The 13,259-nt window shown below is 38.8% G+C and overlaps 1 protein-coding gene across 16 annotated transcripts; it reads left to right on the top strand.

Annotated features, from left to right (window-relative positions):
• Positions 1-6,347: 6,347 nt before the first annotated feature.
• LOC107630859 (uncharacterized) lies at positions 6,348-12,358 on the top strand. Of its 16 annotated transcripts, none has more exons than XR_015907426.1 (12): positions 6,359-6,789; positions 7,177-7,242; positions 7,636-8,066; positions 8,178-8,263; positions 8,417-8,561; positions 8,888-9,035; positions 9,137-9,679; positions 9,845-9,903; positions 10,073-10,148; positions 10,293-10,414; positions 11,049-11,189; positions 11,947-12,358. XR_015907426.1 is itself a non-coding variant. In XM_088509153.1 (10 exons), the coding sequence occupies exons 3-9, from the start codon at positions 8,001-8,003 to the stop codon at positions 10,118-10,120; spliced, it is 1,095 nt and encodes a 364-aa protein (XP_088365279.1). In that variant the 5' UTR covers positions 6,359-6,789; positions 7,177-7,242; positions 7,636-8,000; the 3' UTR covers positions 10,121-10,148; positions 10,273-10,631. The 16 variants fall into 16 exon arrangements, 4 of the variants coding, with proteins under 4 accessions (XP_088365281.1, XP_088365279.1, XP_020974890.1 ...); XR_002359654.2 differs by having other exon boundaries at positions 7,632-8,066; XR_002359653.2 differs by having other exon boundaries at positions 7,632-8,066; positions 11,940-12,358.
• Positions 12,359-13,259: the final 901 nt, after the last annotated feature.

The following is a 13,259-nucleotide window of genomic DNA, read 5'->3' as shown; positions in this document are numbered from 1 at the left end:
TGTTGCTTATCAATGTTCTCCCACTCCTTAATTGTATTACCTTGCATTCTTCCTTGGGATTTGGAATTGTGTCACTGGGCAGTGAGTTTGAAGGTCTCTCAACAGATACTTGCTTGGAGAGTTGCCCCATCTGTCTCTCTAGGCTCTTCAGGGAGGCTTCCTGATTCTTGGTTACCATTTCCTGGTGTTTCAACATTTTGTCTATCATGGCCTCCAAGTGTGTGATTCTTTGGGCTTCAGGTGATATTTGAGGTGGGTTATGAGATGTGGGTGGTGGATGGTAGGCATTTTGGTTGGTGGGTTGGTTATTAGATTGGTATTGGTTGAGGTTGGGGTAGTTATTTTGAGGTTTTCTGTAGGGGTTTTGGTTAGTCTGCTGCTGGTTGTGATTTTGGTTGCTTCTTGGGTTGTGTTGGTTTGAGTTCCTCTGCCATGGTTGTTGGTTTTGGGTATGGTTATCTCCCCATCTGAGGTTTGGGTGGTTCTTCCAGGATGGATTGTATGTATCACCATACACTTCATTTGGTCCTTGGTTGTGCATATACTGTACTTGCTCTTGTTGTTGTTCTTCTTGAGTTTCTTCACTCTGTCCCCATGTGGTTGGTGGTTGGCTAGTGTTAACTGCTGCAACTTGGAGACTATCAATCCTCTTGGCCATTTGCTCAAATTGTTGTTGAATTTGCTGCTGCATTAATTTGTTTTGAGCCAGGATTGAATCCACTCCTTCTAGCTCCATTACTCCTCTCCTTTGTGATGGTTGGCGGCCTCTTTGATGAGCAAAGAAATATTGGTTGTTGGACACCATATCAATGAGTTCTTGAGCCTCCTCTGCAGTTTTCATGAGTTGCAAGGAACCTCCAGCTGAATGATCCAAAGCTTCCTGGGATTTCAGTGTTAAGCCCTCATAGAAGTTCTGAAGCTTCTCCCACTCATTAAACATGGCAGGGGGACATTTCCTGATCAGAGCCTTGTACCTCTCCCATGCCTCATAGATGGGTTCGGCCTCCATTTGTGTAAATGTTTGAACCTCAGCCTTTAACCTTATAATCCTCTGAGGTGGATAAAATTTTGCAAGGAACTTAGTTACCAAATCATCCCAGTTGTTAATGCTGTCCCTTGGAAACGATTCCAACCATTGAGTGGCCTTGTCCCTGAGAGAAAATGGGAATAGCATCAGTTTGTAACTGTCAGGGGGCACTCCATTAGTTTTGACAGTGTTGCATATCCTCAAGAAAGTGGACAAATGTTGGTGCGGGTCCTCAAGTGGTCCTCTACCAAAAGAACAGTTGTTCTGAACCAAAGTGATGAGTTGTGGCTTGAGTTCAAAATTATTAGCATTGACATTTGGAGCCAAGATGCTGCTCTCACAATGTCTAGGATTTGCAAAGGTATAGGAAGCCAAAACTCTCCTTTGGGGTGGGTTGCCATTGTTGTTGTCTTCTCCACCTGGTGGATTGGTTAGATGTTCCTCCATCTCTTGGAATTCTTCGTCTGATTCCTCTTCTCCAACAATATTTTTCCCTCTTTCAGCTCTTCTTAACCTCCTGAGAGTTCTTTCATCTTGTTCATGAAAATTGGGTATGGTTCTTCTTGTACCTGACATACAAGCAGAGCATGAGAAATGCACAAAACCAGTGACACTTCAATTTACTGCCAGATTGAAGTGTTAGTTAGTTTAAGCAAAAAATCAAACAGTTAGTGGGTTAATCAAAATTAAAGAAAAAGTGCTTGATCTAGATTACCACCTCACTTAATCATTGTCAATCTAATCAATCCCCGGCAACGGCGCCAAAAACTTGATGAGTATTTTGGAGGAAAAATAAATCTCTCCCAAAACACACAAATCTAACCGGCAAGTGTACCGGGTCGTATCAAGTAATAAAAACTCACGGGAGTGAGGTCGATCCTACAGGGATTGAAGGATTGAGCAATTTTAGCTTAGTGGTTGATTTAGTCAAGCGAACCAAGATTTGGTTGATGGTTTTGTGACTTGCAGAATTAAATTGCATTGAAGTAAAGAGAACAAGAAATAAATTGCTGAAACGTAAAGGACAAGAAATTAAATGGCAGAAACTTAAAGTGCAAGAAATGTAAATTACGGAATCTTAAAGTGCAAAAAATGTAAACAGCTGGAATTGTAAAGGGAATTGGGGAATGGATTTGCAGAATTTAAACAAGGAAAAGTTGAATTGCATTAAACAGAAGAGGGAAAGGGAATTGGGATTGAACCGGATATGAAGCAGAAAAGTAAATGAACATAGAAAGCAGTAAACAGAGAAGTGAAATGGGAAATTCAGATCTCAGGACCCAGAGACTAGAAAACCAAGTCTAGATCTCAATGCCTTCCTAGATCCAACAAGAACAATTGCAAGGGAATTGTAAATTGCAAAGAGAATAGAAGAAGAGCAATTAACCGGAAATGAAATTCAATTAACAGTAAAGAAACAGAGAGATCCAAGATTGAGATTGAAACAGAATTTCTTCAATTCTCCAATCCAAGATCCAAGACAAATGTAAATGAAATTGAAAGCAATGGAAACAAAGAAATTAAAGTTCACTCAATAACAAAAGCTTTCCGAAAACTATTATGAACATTCCAAAAGGAAAGCTCCCCGAAGAACTTGAATTCTATCCTATTTATACACTTTCTTCAAATGGTCTTCAAGCCTTGAGTTGGGCCTTTGCTCTTGGTGGAATTGGGTTGAAAGAGGCCTTGGTTGATTGCTCTTGAAGTTTGGAGAAGAACCGAAGTGAACCAATTGAACCGGTTTTGAGGTTAGCAAAAGTTGGACCAAAAGTTTGAGCCAAAGTTAGGGGTCTAACTTTGGCTCCAACTTTTTATATCAGCTAGCACATTTTGCTGATATCAACGTTGGCCTTGCCTAGTGTGCTTGTGGCGCCAACGTTAGCCACCAAGTTAGGGGGCTAACGTTGGCGCAAACTTTTGGAGCCCAGGGGAAAATTTTCAAGTTCCAACGTTAGCCTCCAAGTTAGGGGGCTAACGTTGGGGCTAACTTTTCAACCAAAAGTTTGTGCAAAAGTTTGATACTAACTTTAGGTCCAGCTTCTTGCTTCCTGGTTCAATTTCACTTATTCCATTATCTCCTCTTTACTCCTAGCCATTCCTTCTTGCTTCAACCCTTCTCCAAGCTTTCTTCACCTATAATTAATCAACCAAACACATCAAAGCTATGCTCAAAATCATGAGATATTCATTCTTTCACAATATGCAACAAATATTGCATAAAACCTCATGAAATGGCATGAATTCATATATGGTTGATTCAATCAAGGAAAACATGAAAATCTACTCAATTAGCTTGCTTGTAGCTCAAGAAAGTGCATAATTCTAATGAAAACAAAAGAAAAAGACTAGTTAAAATAGGCTAAGATGGCTTGTCATCACTCCACTTGCTAAATATCATGAGCTACAGTATAAGAGCATCCACTGATTAGGCAGCATAATAGGAATGAGTCTATCAGAAAAATGACAAATGTAAACAACGAAGCATCTACACAAGGGAAATTTGAATCTTCAACTGGAAATTATTGATTTACAACAAAAGAATTACCGGCTCAATGATGCTGAAGAACCTTTATCTATTGAACCACATATGCACCTCCCTGAATTTCTGTAACCTCATGGTCCTAGATGGTAACATAAAAAAAAATGAAACAGTGGAAAATATGTAGTAGTAACAAAACTTCTGTGCTAACCAAATCTGACATGTACATTTCATAAATAAAAGTAAAGAACATACTGGGGTCAGGAAAAAAAAAGGCTATTTGAAAGCTGTAAAATCAACCAAAGATATCGCATACCGCGTTGTAAATCGGTATCTGGTTATGCCAAAACTCTAAGGGTGGTAGAAGCAAACTTCTTGCAATATGATTCACGCACAAAATTCAACAAAATTAACAGTAATATCGAGCAAAAATATTAGTAAGTACATGAAAAGTGCACTAGTGCATCAAGTATCTAGGCCAAATAAGAATTAGCTTTTATGAATGAGAACTGGGAAATAACTAACAGGTAATACTTACCTAATCTGGACTTTTTGAAACTTGATAGAACAGACACTGAGGATATCTTCTCTTTCTCACCAATGATCAAGGGGCTTAAACCCTTTTTTCGTAGATATTTGGTTGCAGTGGCAGATCTAGTCCTTTTTCTTTCACACGTGATCTAACTTTTTTTCACTTTTAGCTTTTTTTCTCCTTGAACAACTTTCTTTATTTTCAAATAAAGTTCTAGAAAATCTAGATGTAGAACTTTCATCGAGATGCTCAGATGGTGTATTTGCTTTTTCTGTAGTTACTTTTTCCAGAGATTGCAACTGAGTTGGTGTCACTGGACTGTTCAGTTTGTCTGGATGTTTTAGAGTAATTCCAGAAGCTGGCTGCTTCTGCTGACAGACTTTCATGTTATGATACCTGGTAACATGTCTAATGCTGTCACTACCTTGAGCAGCATTAACCCCACATGTAGCGCTAGAATCATGCCATTTACATTCCGCATGTGGCTTTCTATGAGCTTCAAAAGCTTCCTTTAAAGGTTTTGAAGAAGACAGGATAGATTTTTGTTGAGCTGTTACACTTAAAACATGAAGCTAGATAACAAAAGATCTTGGAGATACGGAAAGATAAAATATCAAAGAGACTATAAGTCATGTGAATGCAAATAATCATAGAACCAAATCATGCAACGTCGTCCAAATATTTACCACCAGAGAAGATCTCAGGATCAATTGATGATACATTTTTAGGAACAACACTACCCAAATCAGTGCCAATAGTTGATTCATCCTTAATCAAATTTGCTGCATAGCTTTCCCAGTTTTGAGGAAAACCAAATAAGAAATGATTGAAGACCTAGCACCATAGAAAACGGGTGAAAAATCAAACTGGAAAGACATACAAATTCTACATTATTTTGATGCTTGTTCGCAAACCAAAACTTAATGGTTTCCATCCAATCTACTGCTGACCCATCATTTAAGAGTTTGACAACCAGGTTAAATTGCTTAATTATGAGGGAATTCATGGGTAGATGCATGTATAAATCTCTTCCAAGACAGAATATGCATATTGATGCCATATGAAATTCCCAAACCACCATGTAATGAATCAATTTGCAAACGTATTTAATCATGTAGAGAAGTAGAGAGAGAATACACCAATGAGTAATGGCTACAAACCTCAGGAGGGAAACCATTACCAATGGTGCGCTGCTCATCAATGAAACCCCTTATGATAATATAAACCCCATCTGTGGTCTCAAGAGAGAACAGACCATGCCGTTTTGCAATGGGCGCACTGGTGAAGACACGCACTACTTCTTCCCTGATTCACGGAATCAAGTTATGCAATTACCAGATTAGATATTTCAAGGAAGACATTACTCCAAATCAATTTCAACAAATCACCAAAATGCATTAAAGGAAGTAAAACAAGGTCACGAAAAGCCCTAATACAAAATCAAGCTAAGTTTCTTACCTTTTTGATGCAATGCCTCCAATGGCTAACTGCTTTCCTTCGAATCCATGTTTAGCTTTAACCAGCCACCATTCATACATGCAAACCTTCGCATACGGAAAACACAGGAAGAACCAGAACTACGAAAAAATGAAAAGAGGAAAAATACTTAGGAGAACAAATAAATTGGAAGGAGAATGCGGAGAAGCATAAGTAACCGTTGGTTGGAAACAAGATAAATTGGCGTTTTTAGAGGTGGATGGAGTTGAAGTAAGTTCAGCCATGGTGGGAAACGTGGGAAACAGTGAAATCCCCGTTACTCTTCGCCAGGGCTTCTAATGGCTGACTAATGGTGGCAGAGAAGAAGAAGACGATCGGAGAAGCGCCGTCGCACTTTGCAGCCACTGGTGGTGTCGTTGTCGCTGAGGGTCGACCTCACCGAGAAGCAGTGCAGCACCGTGGTCGTGAAGGTGAGAGAAGCAATTGAACAGAGGAGCTTCGGCGCAGGCCAAGGTGACTCTGAGGCTGGTGAGTGGTGACAGTGGCTGGTGAGAGACAGAGAGAAGGTTGAGAGGGAAAGGTGGCGTCATATGCGAGGGTGAGGGGACTGAGGGTGCGTGGCTGGCTTGCATTGTTCTGAAAACCGAACTGGGTCGGCCAGTTCAACCGGGTTAACCAAGAACCGGTCACCAAGTCAGTGCGGTTGTCCTTATAAACCGCCTGGTAAAAATCAATTAAAAAACCGGTCAACCCGACAATTAAACCGTTGAACCGCTGAAATTGGCCGGTTTTTAGAGGGTTTTCGCTTCGGTATTACTCTCCAAAACGGCGCCTTTTTACGTTTTAAAAAGAAAAAAAAAAAAAAAAACCTTAATCTACCCAATACCCATGACCCCAACGCAGCCCTGTCACACTCCCACCCCTCTCCTCTCCGAAATTTTGAAATTGAAAGAACAATCTCAAGAAAGAACCCTAGCCACCCAGTCCCGCCGCCCGCAGCCACCGCAGCCCCCAACCCCCGTAGCCACCGCAGCGTGTTAGGCATCGCGTGTGGAAGCTCCGTCGCTGTCGCAGGAGCTGTGTCGCCGTCGTAGGAAGCTCCGTCGCGGTTCTCGGAAGCTGTGTCGACGTCGTAGGGAGCTCCGTCTCGGTCCTAGGAAGCTGTGTCGCCATCGTAGGAAGCTCCCTCGCCGTCGTGTGGAAGCTCTGTGGCCGTCGCCCTCTCCTCTGTTTGAGCGCTCTCTCTCTCTCTGTGTTCGCCGGTGTCGCCGTCTCCTCTATCGTCGACGTCACTTCCCTTCCTCCTCGCCGCCGGTAAGCAGTAAGCACTGTGACTTGGAATCATTTTTGCTGGTTTTAGTGTTTTACTGTTGTTTGAAACTGAGTTGCTGAGTAGCTGGATTTTGTTTGCTGAGTTAATTTTGTTTTCTTGAGTTAATTTTGTTCATGATTTTTTTTTAGCTGGATTTTGTTGGCTTGAGTTAATTTTGTTCATGATTCTCTACGCTGCTTTTACTCTCATTGTTTGCTGAGTTAATTTCTATGCTGCTTTCATCTTTCTTCACTGCATTCTTAGTTATTTAGTGATGTTTCCTCTGTGAGTGTTTTTTCTTCCATATGCTTACTAATAGAATTTATCTCTTATATATTTTGGCATTTATTAATTTGCTTAATATCTTAACATGGTTACCAATAATTCAGTGAGGATAGACGACTAAGATGGCTTTTCAGTAATTTTTGAGGAGGAAACTCCAATCTCACTTTCATGTAAGCATTATCCCCTGCCTTTCTGGTTTTTTGTATCATAAGGAGTATTTACTTTTTGATCTGTGTTGCCTGTGACTTCAAATGAAGACCCTTAGGTGAAAGATGCACTTGAGAATGGGAAAATGGTTTTATCTCTTACCTCCGAGTTTAGAATTAATACCAGTATCTTTTTGGTTCCTCAAATTGTTTCACTAGTTGAAAATTTATCACTTTGCGTTAATCCTATTTGATTGAAACGCCTGGAATCTGAATCTTATTTCTGTAAAACAAATTTACAATATATTCAAATACGACTGCCTCATTTGTGAAAAGCAACTGCACTTGGGCTTTCATATACTAATGCTTGTTTATTATACATTGATAATGCCATGCTTTCATATCTTAATAAGGCAGCCACGCACCCTCAGTCCCCTCACCCTCACGTACGGCGCCACCTTTCCCTCTCAGCCCTCTCTCTGTCTCTCACCAGCCACCGTCACCACTCACCAGCCTCAGAGTCACCTTAGCCCGCGCCGAAGCTCCTCTGTTCGACTGCCTCTCTCACCTTCACGGCCACGGTGTGGCACTGCTTCTCGGTGACGACGACCTTCAGCGACGACGACACCACCAGTGGCTGCGAAGTGCGACAGCGCTTCTCTGCTCTATTTTCCCGGGGCTGCTGTCCCGGTCGTCTTCTTCTTCTCTGCCACCATCAGTCAGCCATTAGAAGCCCCGACAAAGTGTAACGGGGATTTCACTGTTTCCCACGTTTCCCACTCATGGCTGAGCTTACTTCAACTCCATCCAATTCTAAAAACGCCAATTTATCTTGTTTCCAACCAACGGTTACTTATTCTTCTCCTCATTCTCTTTCCAATTTATTTGTTCCCCTAAGTATTTTTCCTCTTATAATTTCTTCATAGTTCTGATTCTTCCTGTGTTTTCCGTATGCGAAGGTTTGCTTGTATGAATGGTGGCTGGTTAAAGCTAAACATGGATTCGAAGGAAAGCAGTTAGCCATTGGAGGCATTGCATCAAAAAGGTAAGAAACTTAGCTTGATTTTGTATTAGGCTTTTTCGTGACGTTGTTTTACCTCCTTTGATGCATTTTGGTGATTTGCTGAAATTGATTTGGAGTAATGTCTTCCTTGAACTATCTAATCTGGTAATTGCATAACTTGATTCCGTGAATCAGGGAAGAAGTAGTGCGTGTCTTCACCAGTGCTCCCATTGCGAAACGGCATGATCTGTTCTCTCTTGAGACCACAGATGGGGTTTATATTATCATAAGGGGTTTCATTGACGAGCAGCGCACCATTGATAATGGTTTCCCTCCTGAGGTTTGTAGCCATTACTCATTGGTGTATTCTCTCTCTACTTCTCTACATGATTAATTACGTTTGCAAATTGATTCATTACATGGTGGTTTGGGAACTTCATATGGCATCAATATGCATATTCTGTCTTGGAAGAGATTTATACATGCATCTACCCATGAATTCCCTCATAATTAAGAAGTTTAACCTGGTTGTCAAACTCTTAAATGATGGGTCAGCAGTAGATTGGATGAAAACTATTAAGTTTTGGTTTGTGAACAAGCATCAAAACGATGTAGAAATTGTATGTCTTCCCAGTTTGATTTTTCACCCGTTTTCTATGTTGCTAGGTTTTCAGTCATTTCTTATTTGGTTTTCCTCAAAACTGGGAAAGCTATGCAGCAGATTTGATTAGGGATGAATCAACTATTGGCACTGATTTGGGTAGTGCTGTTCCTAAAAATGTATCATCAATTGATCCTGAGATCTTCTCTGCTGGTAAATATTTGCATTCACACGACTTATAGTTTCTTTGATATTTTATCATTTCATATCTCCAAGATCTTTTGTTATCTAGCTTGATGTTTTAAGTGTTACAGCTCAAGAAAAATCTATCCTGTCTTCTTCGAAACCTTTAAAGGAAGCATTTGGAGCTCATGGGAAGCCACATGCTGAAGGTGAATGGTATGATTCTAACGCTACATGTGGGGTTAATGCTGCTCAAGGTAGTGGCAGCATTAGACGTGTTACCAGGTATTATAACAGGAAAGTCTGTCAGCAGAAGCAGGCTGCTTCTGGAATTACTCTGAAACATCCCGAGGAACTGAACAGTCCAGTGACACCAGCTCAGTTGCAATCTCTGGAAAAAGTAACTACAGAAAAAGTAAATACACCATCTGAGCATCTCGATGAAAGCTCTACATCTAGAGTTTCTAGAACTTTATTTGAAAATGAAGAAGGCTGTTCTAGGAGAAAGAAAGCTACAAGTGAAAAAGGTCAGATCACGTGTGAAAGAAAAATGGCTAGATCTGCCACTGCAACCAAATATCCACGAAAAAGGGGTTTAAGCCCCTCGATCATTGGTGAGAAAGAGAAGATATCCTCAGTGTCTGCTCTATCAAGTTTCAAAAAGTCCAGATCAGGTAAGTATTCCCTGTTAGTTATTTCCCAGTTCTCATTCATAAAAGCTAAATCTTCTTTGGCCTAGAGATACTTGATGCACTAGTGCACTTTTCACGCACTTACTAATATCTTCGCTCGATGTTACTGTTAATCTTCTTGAATTTTGTGCTCGAATCACATTGCAGGAAGGTTGCTTCTACCACCATTAGAGTTTTGGCGTAACCAGATACCGATTTACAATGCGGTATGTGATATCTTTGGTTTTTACAGCTTTCAATTAGCCCTTTTTTTTTTCTGATCCCAGTATTTCCTTTACTTTTATTTATGAAATGTATGTCAGATTTGGTTAGCACAGAAGTTTCGTTACTACTACATATTTTCCACTGTTTCATTTTTTTTATGTTACCATCTAGGACCATGAGGTTACAGAAATTCAGGGAGGTGCATCTGTGGTTCAATAGATAAAGGTTCTTCAGCATCATTGAGCCGGTACTTCTTTTGTTGTAAATCAATAATTTCCAGTTGAAGATTCAAATTTCCCTTGTATAGATGTTTCGTTGTTTATATTTGTCATTTTTCTGATAGACTCATTCCTATTTTGCTGTCTGATCAGTGGATGCTCTTATACTGTAGCTCATGATATTTAGCAAGTGGAGGTCAATCTGTGCCAAAGCTAATGCAAAACTAAGATGTTAACTGTTACTAATTTGAAGAAAATCACAAAATTTCCTAGGAGAATTTGACATATTTTAGAGGTAAGTTGGAATATAATTGAAAATTTTGGGTCTTTGTACTGAAACATTGTTGTAGTACTTCTGTTCATCTAGGTCTGTGGTACAAAATGAATGTAGGGTGCTTAAGGGGATTGTTTGATGGTAGTTTGTTCAATAATCTGATGAGATCTTAGAAACTTAAGAGTTGTAATTTGATATTTATATATTATCAAATAAATTTGACTTTTATATCAACAAAGATGTAAAATATCTAATTTAAGATTTTAGCTTAATAACTAAAAACCTTTTATATCAATAAAAAGTTTTTGGTTCAACAGTCAACACACCATTAGCACATTTTTTATATAAAAAAACCAAATAAGTCTTTAGTCCATGACCCAAATATTCTTGTTGAGTTGTTTCCCGCCAAGTGTCGCAACGCACAGCATAGCGCAAAGCTTCATTTTTCAAAAATGTCGACCTTTCTGAGTTTCTGTTTTTCTCCTCAATCCCTAATCCCTAATTTCAACATTGTTTATCATCTTAATGCGTGCATCTCCCACCCTCCTTCTTCTTTCCCTATCCACCCTCACGTGACCCGTGACCTGAAACGTTGCCGTTCGAGGAGGATCTGTTTCTGGAACCTTCATCTTCTTTTTCTTCTTCCACGAACTAGGTTTTCCCCTACGAAGATTCCCATGGCACCTTCACCAGCACTGACTACGAGGTGAAGGAGTATAGGGAGCAGTGGATGAAGAACGAAGACGTTGCTTATGTTGCAGTGAATTGCATGTGCCATTATGATACCGGGTTTAGGGTAAGCCATTCTAATTGCATTGATAACATTTATCATAAACTAGTCATCTCAGAATGAGTAACTTAGATTTATATATTTTCTGTTGAAAACAAATTGGCATGATTGATTGCTGAAATTAGTGGAATTTATGGTAAAATATTAGTTGGTCAGTTCATGTGCCTAGCAAGTAGAATTTGATCAAATTTAGTACTTGGATGCGTCAATGACGATATGATGGGATTTTTTCATGTTTTTAATTCCTTGTGCCGTGTAGTTTGTCATTGCATTCAGTATTCTGTCTTTGTTCTAATGCTGTGTTGTTTTGTTATATTGCTATGTTATTTATTCAAATATGTTTATCTTCTCCCAAGGCATACAAGTGGATGATACAACAACCCTGGTTCGGTTTCATTTCTAGCAGATTGCATGGGTAATGATTAATGAACAAAAAGTTTTCAAAGTGGCGTGGGATTTTTGATGATATAATTGATCATGGCTGTGTCCCTAGTGAGTCAATGTTTTGTGTATTGATTTCTGCATCGTTAAAGATATTCTGGATGAAGCATTCATCATTTACAGTCATATTATTGAGGTTACCAACCTTGCCTTGGCTTGCATAATTCCCTCTGCGTGTCCTTGTAAGCAAACCCGGGAACTTTTCAAAGCATTACCTAAAACAAGCTAAATTTATCTATTGTAATTTAGTTGCAACTGGACTTGATGTACATTACTACATAAAGTTAGCAATGAATGCCTAATTTGGCTACATAGTTATCAGGATATCGTAGATAAATAAAGGATATCGATTGAAGAAACAGATGCAATGTACTGGAATTGAGGAAGGCAGGGACATGCTTTTATCCATATTGAGGGCTTCTATGAGGGAGGGGGATGCGGTCGAAGAAGAAAAAGCGTGGCTCAAATTTCTGATAGCAAGACATGATGAAGGACATACTAAAATATCTGATACTGGTGCAAATATTGAGAAATAGAACTTGTTGGTAGACACGATGACAGATTTTGTCAATAGTGGTTTGAAGACATTGGCACCATCATATGTACTTGGTTGAATTTACATGATAATGGGAGCTGGAATTGTATCATACCTTTTTAAATTTGAGAGACCAAATTGTAGCAATTGAAAAGTTAGAAATTAAATCAGTGTAACTCGCCAATCTCAGATATCAAAATTAGGCTTAACTCACTTTTACATGTAGGGGTGAACGCGGATTGGATTGGATCGGATATGGTCAAAATCTTGATCCGATCTGCATTAAAATTATCGAATCAGATCCAATATCTGCGATTTTTAAGCTTTGATCCAATCCGATCGAATCTCGGATATATTCGCAAAATATATAAATATTTTAAAAAATTTATTTTTATTTAAAAAATATTAATAAAATATTATTTTTTTACTATTTTAAACATGTTTATTCTTAAAATATTATTAAACATATTTTTTTTTAAATAATAAAAATAAAATAATACAAAATATATGATAATTATTAGTTGAAATAAAACATAAAAAGAGTATTTACTTATTTATTTATTTATTTTTGCGAATTCGCGGATATGCGTATCGGATGTGCGAATACGGAATACCTACATGAAATACACAATCCGATCCGATAATCTTGCGAATCAAATCCGATAATCTTGCAGATCGGATCGATATCAGCAATTTTTGGATCGAACAGATAAATATCATGGATATACTGATCGGATCGAATCCATGAATACCCTATTTACATGATACCTATTTAGAAAATTAGAATATTTTTTATATTTATATAAATAAAAAAGCCTATATATAACTCACACTTAGCTTGAACGTGCAAGCCTCCAATATGGCCCATATATATCTTATCTCTAACACCACTTTATTTAGTATTGCGATTAATTAAATATATCATGTGATTAATCAATCAATTAATTAATTAATTAATTAAGGTAAAGGATTAAAGTGTTATCCCACCAATGAGGATTTTGCCTTTAAAACATTTTGCGCTAAGCTTGCTAGTTGCTACTTGCTAGGCGCCTAATAGGCCCACAAAATTGCCTCTCTTTTACGATAGGGTAACTCATGCA

This window comes from Arachis ipaensis, chromosome B3, assembly GCF_059453495.1.
Source record: "Arachis ipaensis isolate K30076 ecotype BB chromosome B3, ASM5945349v1, whole genome shotgun sequence".
In the NCBI taxonomy this organism is placed as follows: Eukaryota; Viridiplantae; Streptophyta; class Magnoliopsida; order Fabales; family Fabaceae; genus Arachis; species Arachis ipaensis.
Note: the sequence above shows the minus strand (reverse complement) of the source record. Positions and strands in the feature narration are given on the sequence as shown.

Coding starts and splice junctions, on each gene's coding strand:
- LOC107630859 (XM_088509155.1), top strand. CDS start 8,001: ATGGCTGAGCTTACTTCAACTCCATCCAATTCTAAAAACGCCAATTTA. Junction 9,036..9,136: donor TCCTGAGATCTTCTCTGCTG/GTAAATATTTGC, acceptor TAAGTGTTACAG/CTCAAGAAAAATCTATCCTG. Junction 9,680..9,844: donor TTTCAAAAAGTCCAGATCAG/GTAAGTATTCCC, acceptor ATCACATTGCAG/GAAGGTTGCTTCTACCACCA.